At 40.6% G+C, this 15,960-nt stretch overlaps 1 protein-coding gene across 1 annotated transcript in view; it reads left to right on the plus strand.

The window, feature by feature from the left end:
- Positions 1 to 5,963: 5,963 nt before the first annotated feature.
- Positions 5,964 to 15,960, plus strand: part of NUP155 (nucleoporin 155) — a 98,399-nt gene continuing 88,402 nt past the window's right edge. The window contains exon 1 of the mRNA XM_087681680.1: positions 5,964 to 6,262. Coding sequence (XP_087537806.1) covers positions 6,107 to 6,262 — 156 coding nt within the window. The 5' untranslated portion in view covers positions 5,964 to 6,106. The remainder of the gene's footprint in view (positions 6,263 to 15,960) is intronic.

Genomic DNA, 15,960 nt, shown 5'->3' on the forward strand with positions numbered 1-15,960 from the left:
AGGCATCATTCTACTCGATATTGCAAAATATCTGTTGTTACTGAGTAGGCTGCCACAATTACTAGATATGTATGCCACACTCCAATACAATCATGAGTTCTACAATTGGTTCTTATCCTCACAAAGTGACATGGACTCATAAACGTGTACATAAATAAACAATGTGTTTTGTGACTGTGTACAAATAATACCAAAAAAAGCAAAGCCAGCACACACATAAGCAATGATAATCAAGCGTAGGCGATATGCATCGGAGTCAACACTATGGGATTCAGATAAGTGATGTCTCCTTGAGCTGCACCTGTTCATTATGGCTGAAGCATATGACTTGTATGTACTCTCATGAGTTGCCAAGTGAATGCAGGATGACACAGGTCTCTGTATGAAAGCATTCAATGTCCAAGTCACCGCAAGATCACCAACCCCACAAAGAACCATTATGGAGAAAATAATATAAATACCAATAACAAAGAGCCATGGCGGAAGCCCTACTGCTGGAAGAGGAAATTACCCCTGCAAAAAACACACATTGCATTTGAGCATGGCCCAAAGCATAGTCATTGGCTACTCTCTCTTTCTTGGCCAAACTCTACATCCAGGCAGGAGCCACACTCTCAACAATAACAAATATTTTTTCATCAATCAGGATTCAATTCGCTAAATGCTTTATTCCTTCTCCATGCATCACTCTAGTTGCTATCTCAATTGTTCTGATGTCTCACATCTTACAAAGAGGTTTGCAAAATCTCCAAGTGTATCTCTTCATCTCAACAATTGTTCCTCTAGCATTGAGGCTAGTAGCACAATCATCTTTGTAATATCCATTTTTCATAGCCTTTGGATCTCGACATTGCTCAATCCAAATGAAAGGTTGATAGCCTCAACATATTGCATTGACTGTATTCATTTATCCAAAAAAATAGAAAAAAAAGAGAAAAGAAAAAGAAAAAAAGACACCCATGATCACACCACAACACCTAGGGGTTCGCAAATTAGGTATGTATAGGACCTTGGTTGGCTAGCTCCATCCCTAGTCCCCTAGCCCTTTATACATCTCCCACAATTGTTCAGGGCACATCAAGGGCAAGACATACCTAGGAAGCTCGTCTCACCTATGATTAGACTTGTCACCTTGAACCATTTGCACAATTCCTTTTCGCACTCCATCTCAATCAACAATGGTAAGCAAGGCAAAAAGACCATGGAAAGTACACCATACTATTCAAACAATACAAGTAGCCACCAGCTACAAAAGCTAAGGCATCAATGAGCTCAATTATGCTAGATCATGTTGTCAAAATCACAAATGATGTCTCAAGAAGCCTTTAAGTATACTTCTCCTCAACATTGACGAATTTTTTTACCCCATCGAACCCTTGCTTCATTCACACATTGCTATGAGGAACCAAACCAATAGCCTTCGAACATGTATACACGTGCACTCACATAATATTTGCACCACACTCTACACACAGTTTGGGTCCTCAAGTGCAAGACAATACTCTCGCCCGACCTATCTCCCAAATTAATCAAACTATGTATTGTGCATGATAAGAAGACTAGCACTAACCCCTAGGGAGAGATCATATGAGAGGTTTTCAATTGTAGGTATTGAAGACTCAAACAAAAGTACTGTCAGCTCTTACATCAACACTCAACTTTGAACTCTTATTCTTTATCATCATGCAAGCCCACCAAAGAATTGTCATGCATAAAATCCCCAGAATATCAATACCTGTGCCAGTCATGAGTGCAACTCCCAACAAAAATAGCCCTATCACCAACTCCAACAACCCTATCACTAGCCAATCAGGCCAACAACATGCCCCCAATGACCTTCATCTACACCACCACCAAAACTCCTCCAAGGCAAACCACATTAGTTACTTCTAGCCACATCTTCGATGCATGCCAAAGCTTGGTACCTACAATGGAGAGTGCCATGGGACTGGCACTCATTTAGGAGGAGGATAATGTTAACCCTCAAATGAACAAGGTGAAAAATCTGAAAAATCTAAAGCAGAAGACAAGGCCAAGGCAAAAGTAAAACGGAAGATGAAGGCGTGCTAACAAAAATATGGAAACACAAGAAGTGCAAAAAATACCTAAATCAAGGAGAGAGGCACACAAGAAAAAGCGCAAGTCAATACTTTTGTAAAAGAGCACAAGGCGCACCATGATTTATTTTGTAAAAGAGAGTTTACACGGGCTCTCACCGATGCGAATCGTAAATGGTTAGAGGCACGAGTTGAGGCCATGCCAATAGGGAAGAGGAGGAGAAGGGTTGGAGGAATGGGGGACCAAAAAGGGGATGACTGTCCAAAGTAAAATAGGGTTAGGGTTTCATATATAAAGTTGAAAAGTGAATAAGAAGCTCATTCTTATGTGTGGCCAAAAGTAGCTCTTTTTCTTCTTCTTCTTGCTTGCTTGAGCTTGTGCTTGAGAGAGGGAGTGTGAGTGTGGGAGGGTGTGAGGGTGAGGGACCATAGTGGAGAAGCTCTCCATCTTCTCTTCTCTTCTCTTCTCTTGCTTGCGACAATGGAACTTGGAGTGTGGAGCTTGAGGATCAAGCTCGCTTGAAGCTTGTACTTGGATTGTGGAGCTACCGAAGTGCTCGGGAGAGGAGGCAACTCAATTGGGCATGGAGGTAAGCTCACTCTACTTGTAGAGAGAGATAGCACGTTGGCTATATGAGAGGAAGCCATTAGTGCTTGGCTTAAAATGCTTGAAACAATAAGCGGTTCGTGATCCTTAGCGGTTGAGTGTGAGCTCGCCTCTACAATATCATCGAATGGCAATATGCATAGACTTTCACAATTAATTAGCTTGTTGTGATCGTATACACCAAGTATATCCCGAATGGTAGTTAATAATAGGTCTATCTTGAACACAATATTTAGTAGGTCTGTCCTCAATGCAGTGAATAACGGGTCTATCTACAACATAGTGAACAATAGGTTTGTCCTACATAGAGTAGACACCAGGTCTCGCCTGCACATAATAAACAACATGTCCATCTTACACAAAGCAGATAGCATGTATGTCTTCAGTAAATAACATGTATGTCCTGCACAAAGTAAACAACAAGTCTGTTGCCATGCATAGAGTAGATAGTAGGTTTGTTTTGCACATAGTAAACAACAAGTCTATCCTGCACAAAATAAATAGCAAGTCTATCTTGCATAGAGTAGACAATAGGTCTATCATGCATAGAGTAGATAGTAGGTTTGTCATGCACAATAAAGTAGGTTTGTCGTGCACAATAAATAGCAAGTCGGTCGTGCACAAAGTAGATAGTAAGTCTATCATACACAGAGTAAATATTAGGTTTGTCCTACACAAAATAAACAACAGGTCTATCTTGTTTGCTACTATTGCTGACCACACTGCAACACTTTTTGAAGCTCAATCAAGTCTACTTGATGCTAGGAAGGAGCCTACACACAAGTCAAGAAGAGGCATGTGAAGCATAGGTCTGATGCATACCTTCTTGAGGGGTAGCCATTAAACCTTAAGTTGTAGGTTTCAAATTTGAGCTAAACTACACTAAAAGGAAGCTCCTTGAACCAAAGCTCTAATACAATTGAAGAGAGAACCCTAAGTGAGAGCACAGGCAAGTGAAAGCAATGGGAGGAGTGAGCTATGGTGGATGGAGCAAGAGAGTAAGAGAGCGAGACTCAAGATGTGGAAACTCCAACAATCACAATGTGTGACCAACCTTCCCTTTTTCAAATGTCATTGAAAGAATAAAAAATGAAGCGATAGTGATGGGTGCTTACCACCTGCAATGTACAGGTGTGCAAGTATGTCAATGTAGGCACAAACACATTTACCCCCCAAAGGATTGCTTGGTGGCTAACTTTTTAAGATGGAATGGCTATGTCAAGGTTGCTCTCTTATGATGGCAAACATGAGGACCGAACCAAATTTAATCATATGGCATGTTTGGGCTTGTCTTCTGTTATTGCTAATACCATTGGTTAGTCACCAAAGCCAAATGGGGCTTGCATAAATCTAGGGCTTGGTGAAAACAGACTATTATGGAAGGCTAGCTAAACAAGACTCTATTCAAATACAAGGTCTTTCTTTGGAGAGTATTGATTAGTGAGCTTCCCCCCCTTGTCTTAGGTCTTTCAAAGCATTGAATCTCATCGGCCAATTGCTTATTTTGCACTACCAATGTGGAATCCTCTTGTTACATGGATTTATTTATTGCCATGTAGACAATAAAATTTGGACCCTCCTATTTGATATTTGGAGACTTATGGTTGGCCCATCGTTATATGCCCCTTTGACTGGGTCTTTGCTAAGGCAAAATGTCCCAGTTAAGCGTAGTTAGATATGAATATTTTATTCCACTTTGTCGAATTTTGGTGTTAATGACATAATTAGGTAACTTGAAATGTATTTAATTTGGACTCGGTCATTGGTGTCCAAGGAGACAAAGAGCACAAAGAGGAGAGAAAAAACAAAGATGAGAGACATAAAAAAGAATATGCAAGTGGAGAGAAAACATCAAAACAAAAAGAGTAAAGAGAGAGGAAGAGACAAAGAAAAAGAAAAAATAGAGAATAGGTTGCTTAAGGGTAAGTTGTTTTCATAATATACTTTTATAAGGGTGGTTGTATACAATGGCTACATGGCACTACTTGAGTATGCAATGGTAGTAGGTAGTATAGAATGGTACTCAATGGCACTAATGGTAATGGCGAAAGGGATTAAAGTTTGTTTTCTTTTCCAACCACACCACACATCTTTAAGTGTCAAAATAAAAATAAAATGAGAGAGGAAAATATAAAAAGGGAGTGGAGCAGAGAGAGAGAGAGAGAGAGAGAGAGAGAGAGAGAGAGAGAGAGAGAGGTGGGGAGAGAGATGCCACACCACAAAGCGACAAAGAGTTCCTTCTTGTGCATGAAGCACATAAGGAATGCTAGTAGCTCTAAACCAAGCTCGAAGAAGGGATAATGCGAAGTGAATCACATGCAACTTTATTTCACTCACAAATGAAATATTGCTAATGAAGCAATGAAGCCTTGCATAATAGCTTCACACAACAATGTATACGGGCAAGTACTTAACTATTGCTCAAATAGAAAATCATGATGTTTCCTACACATTTAATATTCCATATCATGCATCTACGATGGAACAAGAAGTTGTCCAACTTACGATAATTCGTTATAGAAGAAGATTCTCAATCATTCCCATGAAGACAAAGCTACTACTTTTGTGAGAGAGTAATTTTTGTTGCATGCTTCACACCATTTCCTAGGATTCACTCATAACCTAATAAGAGCTAAGCATGGTAGAACCATAAGGGTGTTTCCTTCTAGATCACAAGAAGTTTTAGACAAATTCCCATCATCATGACAACATTATAAGCTTTTGCTTGGGAGTGATTGCCCATCTAGCTAGGTGTGTAACTGGGGTGACTCTACCCCTTGCCCCCAACTACACCTTGCTTTTGCTTAGAAGGCACTGTACATCTAGCTAGGTGCAGTTGGGGGAAGCTTGGCTCCCTAGCCCCAATTGTACCTCGCTAGGTTGTAGTGTCTCTAGAGTAGAAGCTCATGATGTTGAATAGTGAACGCTAGAGGGAAAAATAAAGAAAAGAGCCCCTTCTCTCACATGGGGGAAGGTAAAAAACTTATTGTGAATGGGAGGATTGTTTTGTCGCTCTCTCAATGTTCATAAAAAACCAAGGTATAATGCAAAGTGAACTGTAAAATTGTCAAAAAATCTTCCAAAATTGAAGGAAGAAGGTTTAACACCTTAAACATTTAAAAAACTTTTAGTTCTTAGAATAAAAAATATATGCAAACTGATAAAAAAATCTCTCCAATATTTTTTTGTTATCTACTAACATAAAGGTTTTTCGTAAACAGTGCGCCGCGCCCTCTGTGTCACGTGCCTTGAGAGCGTCACGTGCCGAGTGATGTGCTGCTACCCTTTCTGTGTGTTACTACCTTCAACGTCAAACGTGGTGGTCTTTTCCCTCCATGCCAGGTCCCCCCCGTAGAGAAAAAGAAGCTCGCGTCCGTTCATTTTCCTGCTCTGTTTGTGTGCGCGCGCGCTCTGGGGTTGCTGCAGGACTGGGACGACCGCCATGAGCTGGGACGACGAAACGATCGGCCCCGACGTTGCGGCAGCTGGTCGCCTCATCACTGAAACCATCTCCAGGGATTTGGCCACCTCTGACCTCTATGACGCCCTCGACTCTGCCCGTTACTCCAGCAACCCTTATTCCTCCCCCCCAAAAGAGGTGAATTCTCTCTCCCTTTTTTTTTTCTGTGGCTGCCATTTTTACTGTCAAACTCATTTTTTTTGTGAGAATTCTGTACACTGACTTCAGGGTAGCCGTGTTTAATGCTCGTTTGCCATTCACTTTGGCTGTCGTTACCATTTACATGCGGCCGATTTGCAGTGTCATCTTGGGAGAAATGTAAACGACCTCAATAGTCAGAGCACCTTGTGCCCCGTTCCATAGGTGAAGCTCATCAATCGAAGAGGGAAATCAGTTGTAGAGAAGTTTGTAGAAGCATTAATTTCCTGGCATGAATCCTTCTTAATTGAAATAAAGTGCATGCTGTTAAGTATGCCCGGATGATAACATTAAGATTCATTTACCAGTTGCTTTAAGCACCCATTATATAGCTACTCAAAACATTGGCTGCAATGATGAGACAAGGAGAGAGCACAATACTATGTGGCAGGCACCATGCAGGTCACGAGGTGTGGCAGTTGCACTTCAGCAAAAGCTAGGCAAATATGAAGCACTGATATTTCACAATTGGCCGACAATGGGCCTGTTATGGCTGAAAATCCTTGTGAAACTTTGCAAGTTGAGAAATGTAGTCCTTCTCAAAATTTACCACAAAATTTTGTATCTTGTTGCATGTTTAGCAAGGTTGCACTAGGCTAGAGACTGTAGGAGAGCAGGGGACAACATTATGTTGGCTGTGTTCAGCTGCTTGTCCACTTGGAACAACCTTAAGCCATCCTCTATTCCATTGATTTTTTGTTTGGAGCAAGAGGGATCAGTTTCTAGCATTGAACAAGCTAGACAAGCATTGAGGGCTATAAAGATATGGCATGGCAAGCTGAGAGGAACACAAATTGTATGACAACTTGATGAATATGGTATGTAGAATGCTCAATGAGAACGAGTAAATGAGAATATAAATAATACAATGAAGAGGCCTTGAACCTTTATGTCTCAAGGACTACGGGTAGAGGTGAATGGTGTTGAATTGTTTGTACTTGTCTGATGGATCCCAAAATGTAGTAGTAATAGTAGTCTATTGATGATAATGATGTTGGGGGTAGTAGTGGAGGGGGCAAAATGTAGTCTTCTAGGCAATAGGATGTCAATGAATACTCTAGGTAGCAAAACGCAAAGTTAGGTAGCTAGAGAGTAGGTCGGTGAATAATGGATGAGTGACATGATGATGTCAACTAGCAACCCTTGAAATAGTACAACATAGGTTAGAGGATGAAGAATGTAGATTTCACTTCTCTGAGATTGATGGTGATTGTGTAGATTAGTAGCGCGGCAGGTGGTAGCTAGGAAGGTTGACAAAGTGCTCTAGATGGTTGGTGATGACTCCATACAATCGAGGATGATACCCAAGTAGTCAGATACCCCACCTAGGCAAGTGGATAAAGCACTCTAGATGGTTGGCCCAAATAGTTGACGATAACACCCAAACTACGAGAGTCCACAATGAAAGAGGAACATGAATACTTAGAGAAAAGAAGAAGAGAAAAGACAATAGGAATGAAATATAAATTTGCATAGAAACTAGAAAGAATGCTGAATACTATGATGGATTGGTTACTCCTTGCACGTAGTCTAAAGTATTAGTGCGGGCACTGGATCAAGTTAAAAAATGATGACAACATTAAAGACAGATATGGGGACGATGGAATTGAAGACAGTGTGTGTTGGCTGCCCTTACAAGAGGCGAAAGAGAATGCTAAAGTTAGTGTGTGCACTTGTAGAAGAGAAGGAAGAATGATGTGTCCCAAAGTGGTGATCTAAATAGTCAAAATGTCCCTAAGATGATTGAGCAACGTATAGTACCACCGCGGTAGTTAGCTAGCAAAATTTGGCTGACTAGCACCTAGAAAGGCCGAAAATGCTGACACAGCAAGCAATAAATCCTGATAGCGGATGTGGAGTTGATTGTAGCTTGGCAAGGTTACGCAAGTTAATCGGTGCGTGGCAAAATCAAGAAATGCACATTTACAAAGGAAGTGCTTACTAATCTAAGTGGAAATGACATTAGAGCTCCAATGTCTCCGTTAGACTTTTATTGAGCTCATGAGATGATAGACTAATAGAATAAAATGGCAAGCTAACACCTCCTCAAATCGTGGGAGTCTTTGAATACCCAATGATCTCATATAATGTAGCATAGAAGAGCATGTGGAAGAGGCTTTGTGAAGATATTTGTCACATTGTGAATGTGGGATAATAGGCCACAGCTAACTCAAAATCCGCGATTTGCTCTCAAACAAAGTGGTACTGAACCTTGATGTGCTTCATGCAAGCATGAGATATATGGTTCTTTGTATGAGCTAAGGCATTTTGGTTATCCACGTATAGTTGAGTGGGTCATGTTTGTGGAAAGCCAATCTCTACCAACAAGCGATGGAGTCTAATTGTCTCCTTAGTTGTGGAACAAAGTGCATGATGCTTAGCTTTTGTAGAAGTTAAGGCCACAGTAGGCCGCTTATCGTCGCTTTATGAGATAGCTCTCGAGCAAAGGGAGAAATTGAATCCTGTAATGGAGCATCTTGACTTTGCCGGAGTGCAACGATGCGGAAGCATAGGACAAAGACTGAGAGAGAGTGAACACAGAGAGGAGAGAGAGAAAAGGAGAGTGTAATGCAGAAAATCTGCAGTGTAATATGCTGTATAAGAGTGCAGAAATATACAGGGGGCAGAGGAAATATTTGCGTGTGTCTCCGTCTTGAAGACCTTGATCTCCGTCAGCCCGAGCACAGTCAGTCTCAGCCAACAGATTTCAAGATCAGAATGAATCTGAATACTGGAGTGTGCCACAAACTGGCTATAAATAGCCAAAAAATAGAAAATACCAGCACCAGGTCAGCTGCATTAAATGCAGCCGACTGTAGTAAAAACTGTCCGACTGCAGGCAGTAAACTGTTCGATTGCACTACTGATGTGGCGCTTGTTGACGTGTCTTCTGCTGTACTGTGCTGACATGGCATTGCCGTACTGTGCTGACGTGTCCGACTGCCTCCAAGCGATGACTCTACCTCTAACACCCCCTCTCAGATCCTAGACGAGGCATCAGACTAAGGGATCTGAAATGTTGACGAAGTAAAGCCTTGGGATGCGCCTTTGTAAACAAATCTGCAAGATTATCTTCCGTCTTGCAGTACTCCAGGCATTGATTTCCATGATACTTTTGCCCCCACTACTTGTATGGCAACTATTCGAGTTGTTCTGCCTTGGCTAGCCATAGGAGATGGCCTGTCTATCAGTTGGATGTGAAGTCGGCTTGGAAGGCTACTTCACACTCAGATTCTCCCTTGACAGATGCTTCTCGCTACCGTCAGTTGATTGGATCCTTGATTTGGCTTCTCAACACTCGTGTTGATCTTTGTTTTGTTGTGGGTCTTTTGGCAAGGTTCATGAGTGAACCCAAACAAGTGCATTGGCAAGCTGCCCTAAGGATTCTTCGGTATTTGCGGGGGACCTCTGACTTAGGGATTTCTTATCCAGCAAGCACAGATACTTTAGATCTTGTTCTTGCAAGTTGGAGTGACTCAGATTGGGCTGGCGATGTGGACCACCGGCAGTCTACTATAGGCTATTGTTTTATCTTGGGTACAGGTGTTATCTCTTGGAGTAGCAAGAAGCAGCCCACGGTAGCCCTTTCTTCTACTGAGGCAAAGTACCGGGCTGCGACTTCCACCACATGTGAGGTCATGTGGCTTCGGAGATTGTTAGAGAATCTTGGCTGCCCCCAGACTCGTCCTACTCTTCTGTGATGCGACAATGAGAGTTGCATTGCCTTGGTACGGAATCCTATATTCCATGCCCGGACGAAGCACATTGAGATCCAGCATTACTTCATTCGGGAGAAGCTTCTGGATGGGACCCTTTAGCAACAAGGCGAGCCTTGTGCTTGTCCAAAGAACCATCTCTAAGGTACTTGGTCTTGAAGATCCACTTGATGCCAATCACCTTCTTGTGAGAGGGACGAGGTACAAGAGACCAAGTGCCATTCCTCTCAATAGCCTCCAACTCGACTTCCATAGCCTTCCGCCAATGGCCAGACTGCAAAGCCTCCTTCACTGAAGTGGGCTCACGATCTTGCATAACACTGGTCATTTTGACCCTAAGTTAGTTATTTAGCCATTAAGTGTCAGTGGTGACCCTAAGGATTGGGCATTGATTAATTAATTAATGCTAGCCTAAGGGTCAATAGAGATTGGGGACCACTTTAGGTTGCAAATGACCTAGCCAATTTAATTATGGATGGGCATATTTAATTTTGGGTAGGGTTAGAAGGGTTGAAATTAAATTTTATTAATTTTAAAATTTAATTTAATGATTGGATAACATTGAAAATGGGATTTAGAAGGGTGCCACCTTGCACAAATACCCATGTAAATCGAGAAAACGTTCTTTAGGTCTGGTTTCAGCCATTTAGTCAATTTTCAGCTTGTGGGAGAGAGAGAGAAGATTGTTGAGAAGAATTTGCTGCTGTGGAGACATTTAGGAGGTTGTCAATTGTTGCAAGAGACCCGAGTGATGTAGCTGACAACATTTATCATGCCTACAGATGTAGGCGACAGCAGCTGGGTGGTCACTTTCGTGGTAGTAGGCGGCATCGAGTTTTTGGACTGATTGGAGTAGGAAGCAGTCAATTGTCAATTTCAGCCATTTCCTGCGTGCAAATAGGGAATTTCTCTCTCCTCTGTATTCTCTCATCTTCTCCAGTCAATTCTCAAAAGATCTCACCATTTCCCAATAATTTGGAGTAGATCTCAATCAGATTTGGTGGATAGCAGAGGGGATTCGGTTGTAAACCCTAAATTTCTACAGAAAGTAGGGTTTAGCAGCCACCTCGGGACTTGTGCTATCAGTAGAAGGCATCGCATACTGAAATTAGCACCTGCAACTTGTGGAATTGTCAGGGATTTTAGATGCTAGCCCATCCATTGTGAATTTTGGGAAGCATTTGGCCACTTGGGGTTCCATTAGAGTAAGTCCTTGGTAAAAATCAAGGGGCACATTGCCCAATTTGTTTACTGATTGTTGGAACAAGAAGGGGCTTTTGGATTAGCCAAGGAGATAGTGGAATCTTGGCTTGTAATCAATCCATGAGCAATTAAAGTTGAAGAAATAGTGAAAGGGGCGCCAGTTTTGGGGCCAATAAGGTGTCCATTGTCCAAGAATTTTAAGATAAAGTGTGCTTTTCAGTTTGTGATTATTTATTGATTGTTGTAATTAAGTGCTTAATCAAGTATTACCACCCTATCCGAGAAGGAAGGTGTGGGATATGGAGAATTGAAGCTTAGCTGAGAGTACATAGTTGATAGTGGAGAGTGAGAGAGTGAAGACACAATGCGACTTCCAATGCAATTACCAAGAGTATATTGAAAGTACAAAGTACAACCCTTAAACCTTAGGGTTGTTAATGTGCGTTCACACTTGAAAGGTGTAAAACATGTACGCGAATTGTGTAATATAAGCACATAAAATAGAAGATAATATAAGTGGGGAAAAAAAACTCTCATAAGGAGAGTAAAAAGTGCCCCAGTGTAACTCTATGAGCGTAGGCGTGAGCCAAAACCCAACAACCCCCCCTAGAGTGAAAAGTGATTGTCATACAAGGATCGTCCACCAAAGGAGATTAAATTTAAAGCATTGTGGAATGCTTCAAATTTGTTGCGAGGAAGAGCTTTGGTAAAGATGTCTGCCACATTATTGGCGGCAAGACAATCAACCAGGTTGATGTCTCTTGCATGTAGCCTCTCTCTAACAAAGTGATAGTGAATCTCCGTGTTTTGTACATGTATGAAATACTGAGTTTCGTGCCACTGCAATGGCACTGTGATTGTTAGTAAACGAAGGAGTAGGCTCCATGACAAATGCATCAAGATCAGCCACCAACAAATGTCTCAGCCATACACATTCAAGTGTGGTAGTGAAGGCTGCCTTATATTCAGCTTCACAAGATGATGGGCAACAATGGATTGTTTCTTTCTATTCCAAAAGATACAAGATGAGCCAAGAAAGAAACAATTTCCACTCGTAGAGTGATGTAAATCAAAATCACCAGCCCAATCGGAATCGTTGTAAGCATGTAATTGTAGTGGTCTCCCCTTGGCATAAAGCAGTCCAAGAGTCCTAGTATCCTGCAAGTAACAAAATGCACGCTTCATAACTTGCCAATGTGACATGCGTGGGCTGTGCATATATTTGCTTAGGGCTGAAACTGCAAACTGAATATTTGGCCTTGTGTTGCATAATGAGACATCCAATTGTTGGAGCATATGTATGAATGTCAAACAAATCACTATCATCATGCAAAGACAACTTGAGTCTAGTCTCCATCGTGTGCTAACTAGCTTGCAATCCTGTAAGCCAAACCTCTCAACAAGGAGCCTACCAATATGTCTGGATTGTGACAATCCAATGCCTCTTGCATCATGAATGAACTGAATGCCCAAATAGTAATGCAAAGGCCCCAAATTTGACATTTCATAGTTTGCTGCGAATTTTTCTTGAATGCTGAAATTTGATTAGCATGTGTCCTTGTGAGCAGAAGATCATCTATATAAAGACATATGACCAGCAAGTATCCCCCTCTTTGCACATGTAAAGAGTAGACTTTGATGGGTTGTTAATGAATCCTTGGCTGAGTAAAAATGCATCAATTTTTGCATACCAAGCTCGTGGAGCTTGCTTTAAACCATATGAAGCCTTTTTCAGCTTGTATACCAAGTGTTCGGATTCCTTAATTGCAAAACCAATGTGCTGCTGTACATACACTTCTTCTTGAAGTTCCCAATGTAAAAATGTAGTCTTAATGTCAAGTTGGTGCATAGTCCAACCATGATGGGCAACGAAAGCAACCATAGACCGAATGGTAGTCATACGGGATGTAGGAGCAAATGTCTCCCCATAGTCAATGCCCTTCTTTTGCCCGTAGCCTTTGGCCATAAGCTTGGCTTTATACTTATCAATGGATCCATCCACGCTTCTTTTTAGCCTGTAGACCCACTTTGTACCAATGGCTTTCTTTCCAACAGGCAATGTCACTAAACCCCATGTTTGATTCTTTATGATAGAAGTAAATTTAGCTTGCATTGCTGTTATCTAATGCACACTTTGTTGTGCATCCTCAACATTCAGGCTCCTCATAATCAAGTGTGTGTGCTGCCATAACAAACTCCATTGTATTAGCATGATCATGCAGATGAGCTTGTCTTCTAGTACGACCAGCAATAGGAGCATCCAAATGACTATCTTTCATAGTCTCCAAGTACCATCTAGGTATCTGCCTACTAGCTTATTGATTATGTACATACTGAACCTCAAATTTAGAATCTTTTAAATATTCAGATTAGCCATAGGCTGAAATTTTGCATTGCTCAAAGGAGCAGTTGGCTGAACATTGTGTTCATTTATTGAAACTTCAGTTGTATCACCAAAAGAAATGGGCAACAACACTTTAAACACATCATTTGCAGCCTGATATGTATCAAAACTAGCAAGAGACAATTTTGATTTTTCATAAACAATCACATTCCTATTGATAAAGATGTTATTGGAAATGGGATCATATAGTCTATATCCTTTGCTCTCACTGTTGTACTCTATAAAGATGCATTTGATAGCCTTGTTGTCCAACTTCTTTCTTAGTACTTTGGGAATATGAGCATACACAAGACACCCTAAGGTACGAAAATGGCCAACTGAAGGTTTTCGACTATTCCAAGTCTCAAAAGGTGTAATATTATTTTTTAATGCCTTGGTAGGGCATGTGTTCAAAACATGACAAGTACACATAACTGCATCCATCTAAAAGCCATGTGGCAAACTCTTAGCTTTCAATATATATCTGGCCACCTTCATGAGTGATTGATTTTTTCTTTTTGCAATCCCATTTTGTTGTGGAGTATACGCAGTAGTATATTGATATACTGTATTTTTGCTTTAAAAAATTATTCAGCAAGGAAGACATGTATTCCCCTCCTCGGTCCAAATGGAGAGTCTGAATCCTATAGGCAGATTGATTTTCAAGAAGTGCAACAAAAGCCAAAAAATGCATTGTACACCTTTGACTTTTTCACCAATGAGTAGACCCTAACAAAAACGAGTAAAGTCATTAATGAAGGTGAGTAAATAATAACTTTCACCCAATGACTTTATTTGCATAGGTCCAGATACATCCGAATGCACAATTTATAATTAGGTTGTTGCCTTAAAAGCACCATCACAAAGAAACGAAAAACAATGCATTTTTTCCAAAATTCATCCCTCACATATATGCTTAGGTGGTCTCTTCAAGAGAGGCAAGTCATCTAGCATTTGAATACGTTGCATAATCATTAAACTCCCATAGTTGACATGCCCCATGTGAGCGTGCCATAACTCTCCTTGTGATATAGTAGGAGTGAGAGTAGATGCTAAATAGATTGGCTGATCAATCGAATAGGTATCTAACTCATAGAGTCCATGACATAATGTGCCAGTCAAAACCAAAGTCAAGAATTCTTTATTCCTAACTATACATTTGTCATCATTAAATGTGACTTGCATACCACACTTTGTTAAAGAAGAAATGGACAACAAATTCTTCTTTATGCTTGGCACATATAATGCATCCTGTAAAAAGAGAGTAGAGCCATCAATGGCTTTCAAGACCATAGCAGCTAGAAATGTCAGAAACGTTTAGAAACAAAACATTAGAAATGTGCTTCAGAAGTTTCTTTCAAGAGGGGGTAAAATAAGAAATGTAGGTTTTTTTATATAGGGATTTTTGATAGTTTTGACTAGGGAAAGAGGTTCTAAACCTCTATGGAACTCTCTCTTAAACAAAGAATGGCCAATTGAGCTTGAGTGATAATAGAGTCAATTGAGAATAATACGTCACATATCCATGATCCATTATTGACTTATCACTTATGTCAAAGTTAGAGCTATACTATGGTTTAGAACTCAAACATTATGATTTATATATATCATACAAAGAAAATTGAAATAAACATGTAAGTAGCCTATCTACAATATGGACCGAGTCAAGTTGTAACATCATGATTCTCATTTCAAAATAAACCGATAAAATATCAAAATCGAGGATGAATCATAGTATATCATAGATAACTCATAAATGAGACTAAAGTCATATAATAATCAACTCTCAAGACAAGAATAGATACTAGATTGATAAAGTCCGATAACTAGACAAAATCACAGAAAAATTAGTCTTTCCTTTTCCCCCCCTCCCCCCACCTTTTTTACTCTCAAAAACATTTTGTACTTTAGGAAATGTTTTGTAAGTTTCAAAGTGAAAGAAACTCATTTCTCAGCTGCTATGTTTAAGACAATCTCCTCAACACCTCTAATAGGATAAGATACATTGTTGGCACATTGCAGACTTGCCAATAGGAGCTGCAATAATAGAAGAAAACAAATCCCCGAGGGATGTAATGTGGTTGGAAGCACCACTTCCAAAGAACCAAGTGTTATCATTCTTAGTAGAGCTAAATGCTCTATTAGCCGAAGAAGAGTCATAACTGCAAGTGTAGAAATAGTACTTACAGTCTACAACGAAAGTTGCAGACTTTGTAGCAGTAGAAGGGGCATCAGAAACAGACATCCCTGACTCCTTTTTCTTCTCCTTGGCAATGCACCTCTTACATTTCGTGATTTAATGACCTGGTTTCTTACAATATTGGCACTTTCCCTTC

The sequence above is a fragment of the Lygodium microphyllum genome, chromosome 7, assembly GCF_053477565.2.
Source record: "Lygodium microphyllum isolate KBCC chromosome 7, Lygodium_microphyllum_v1.1.10, whole genome shotgun sequence".
Classification (NCBI taxonomy): domain Eukaryota; kingdom Viridiplantae; phylum Streptophyta; class Polypodiopsida; order Schizaeales; family Lygodiaceae; genus Lygodium; species Lygodium microphyllum.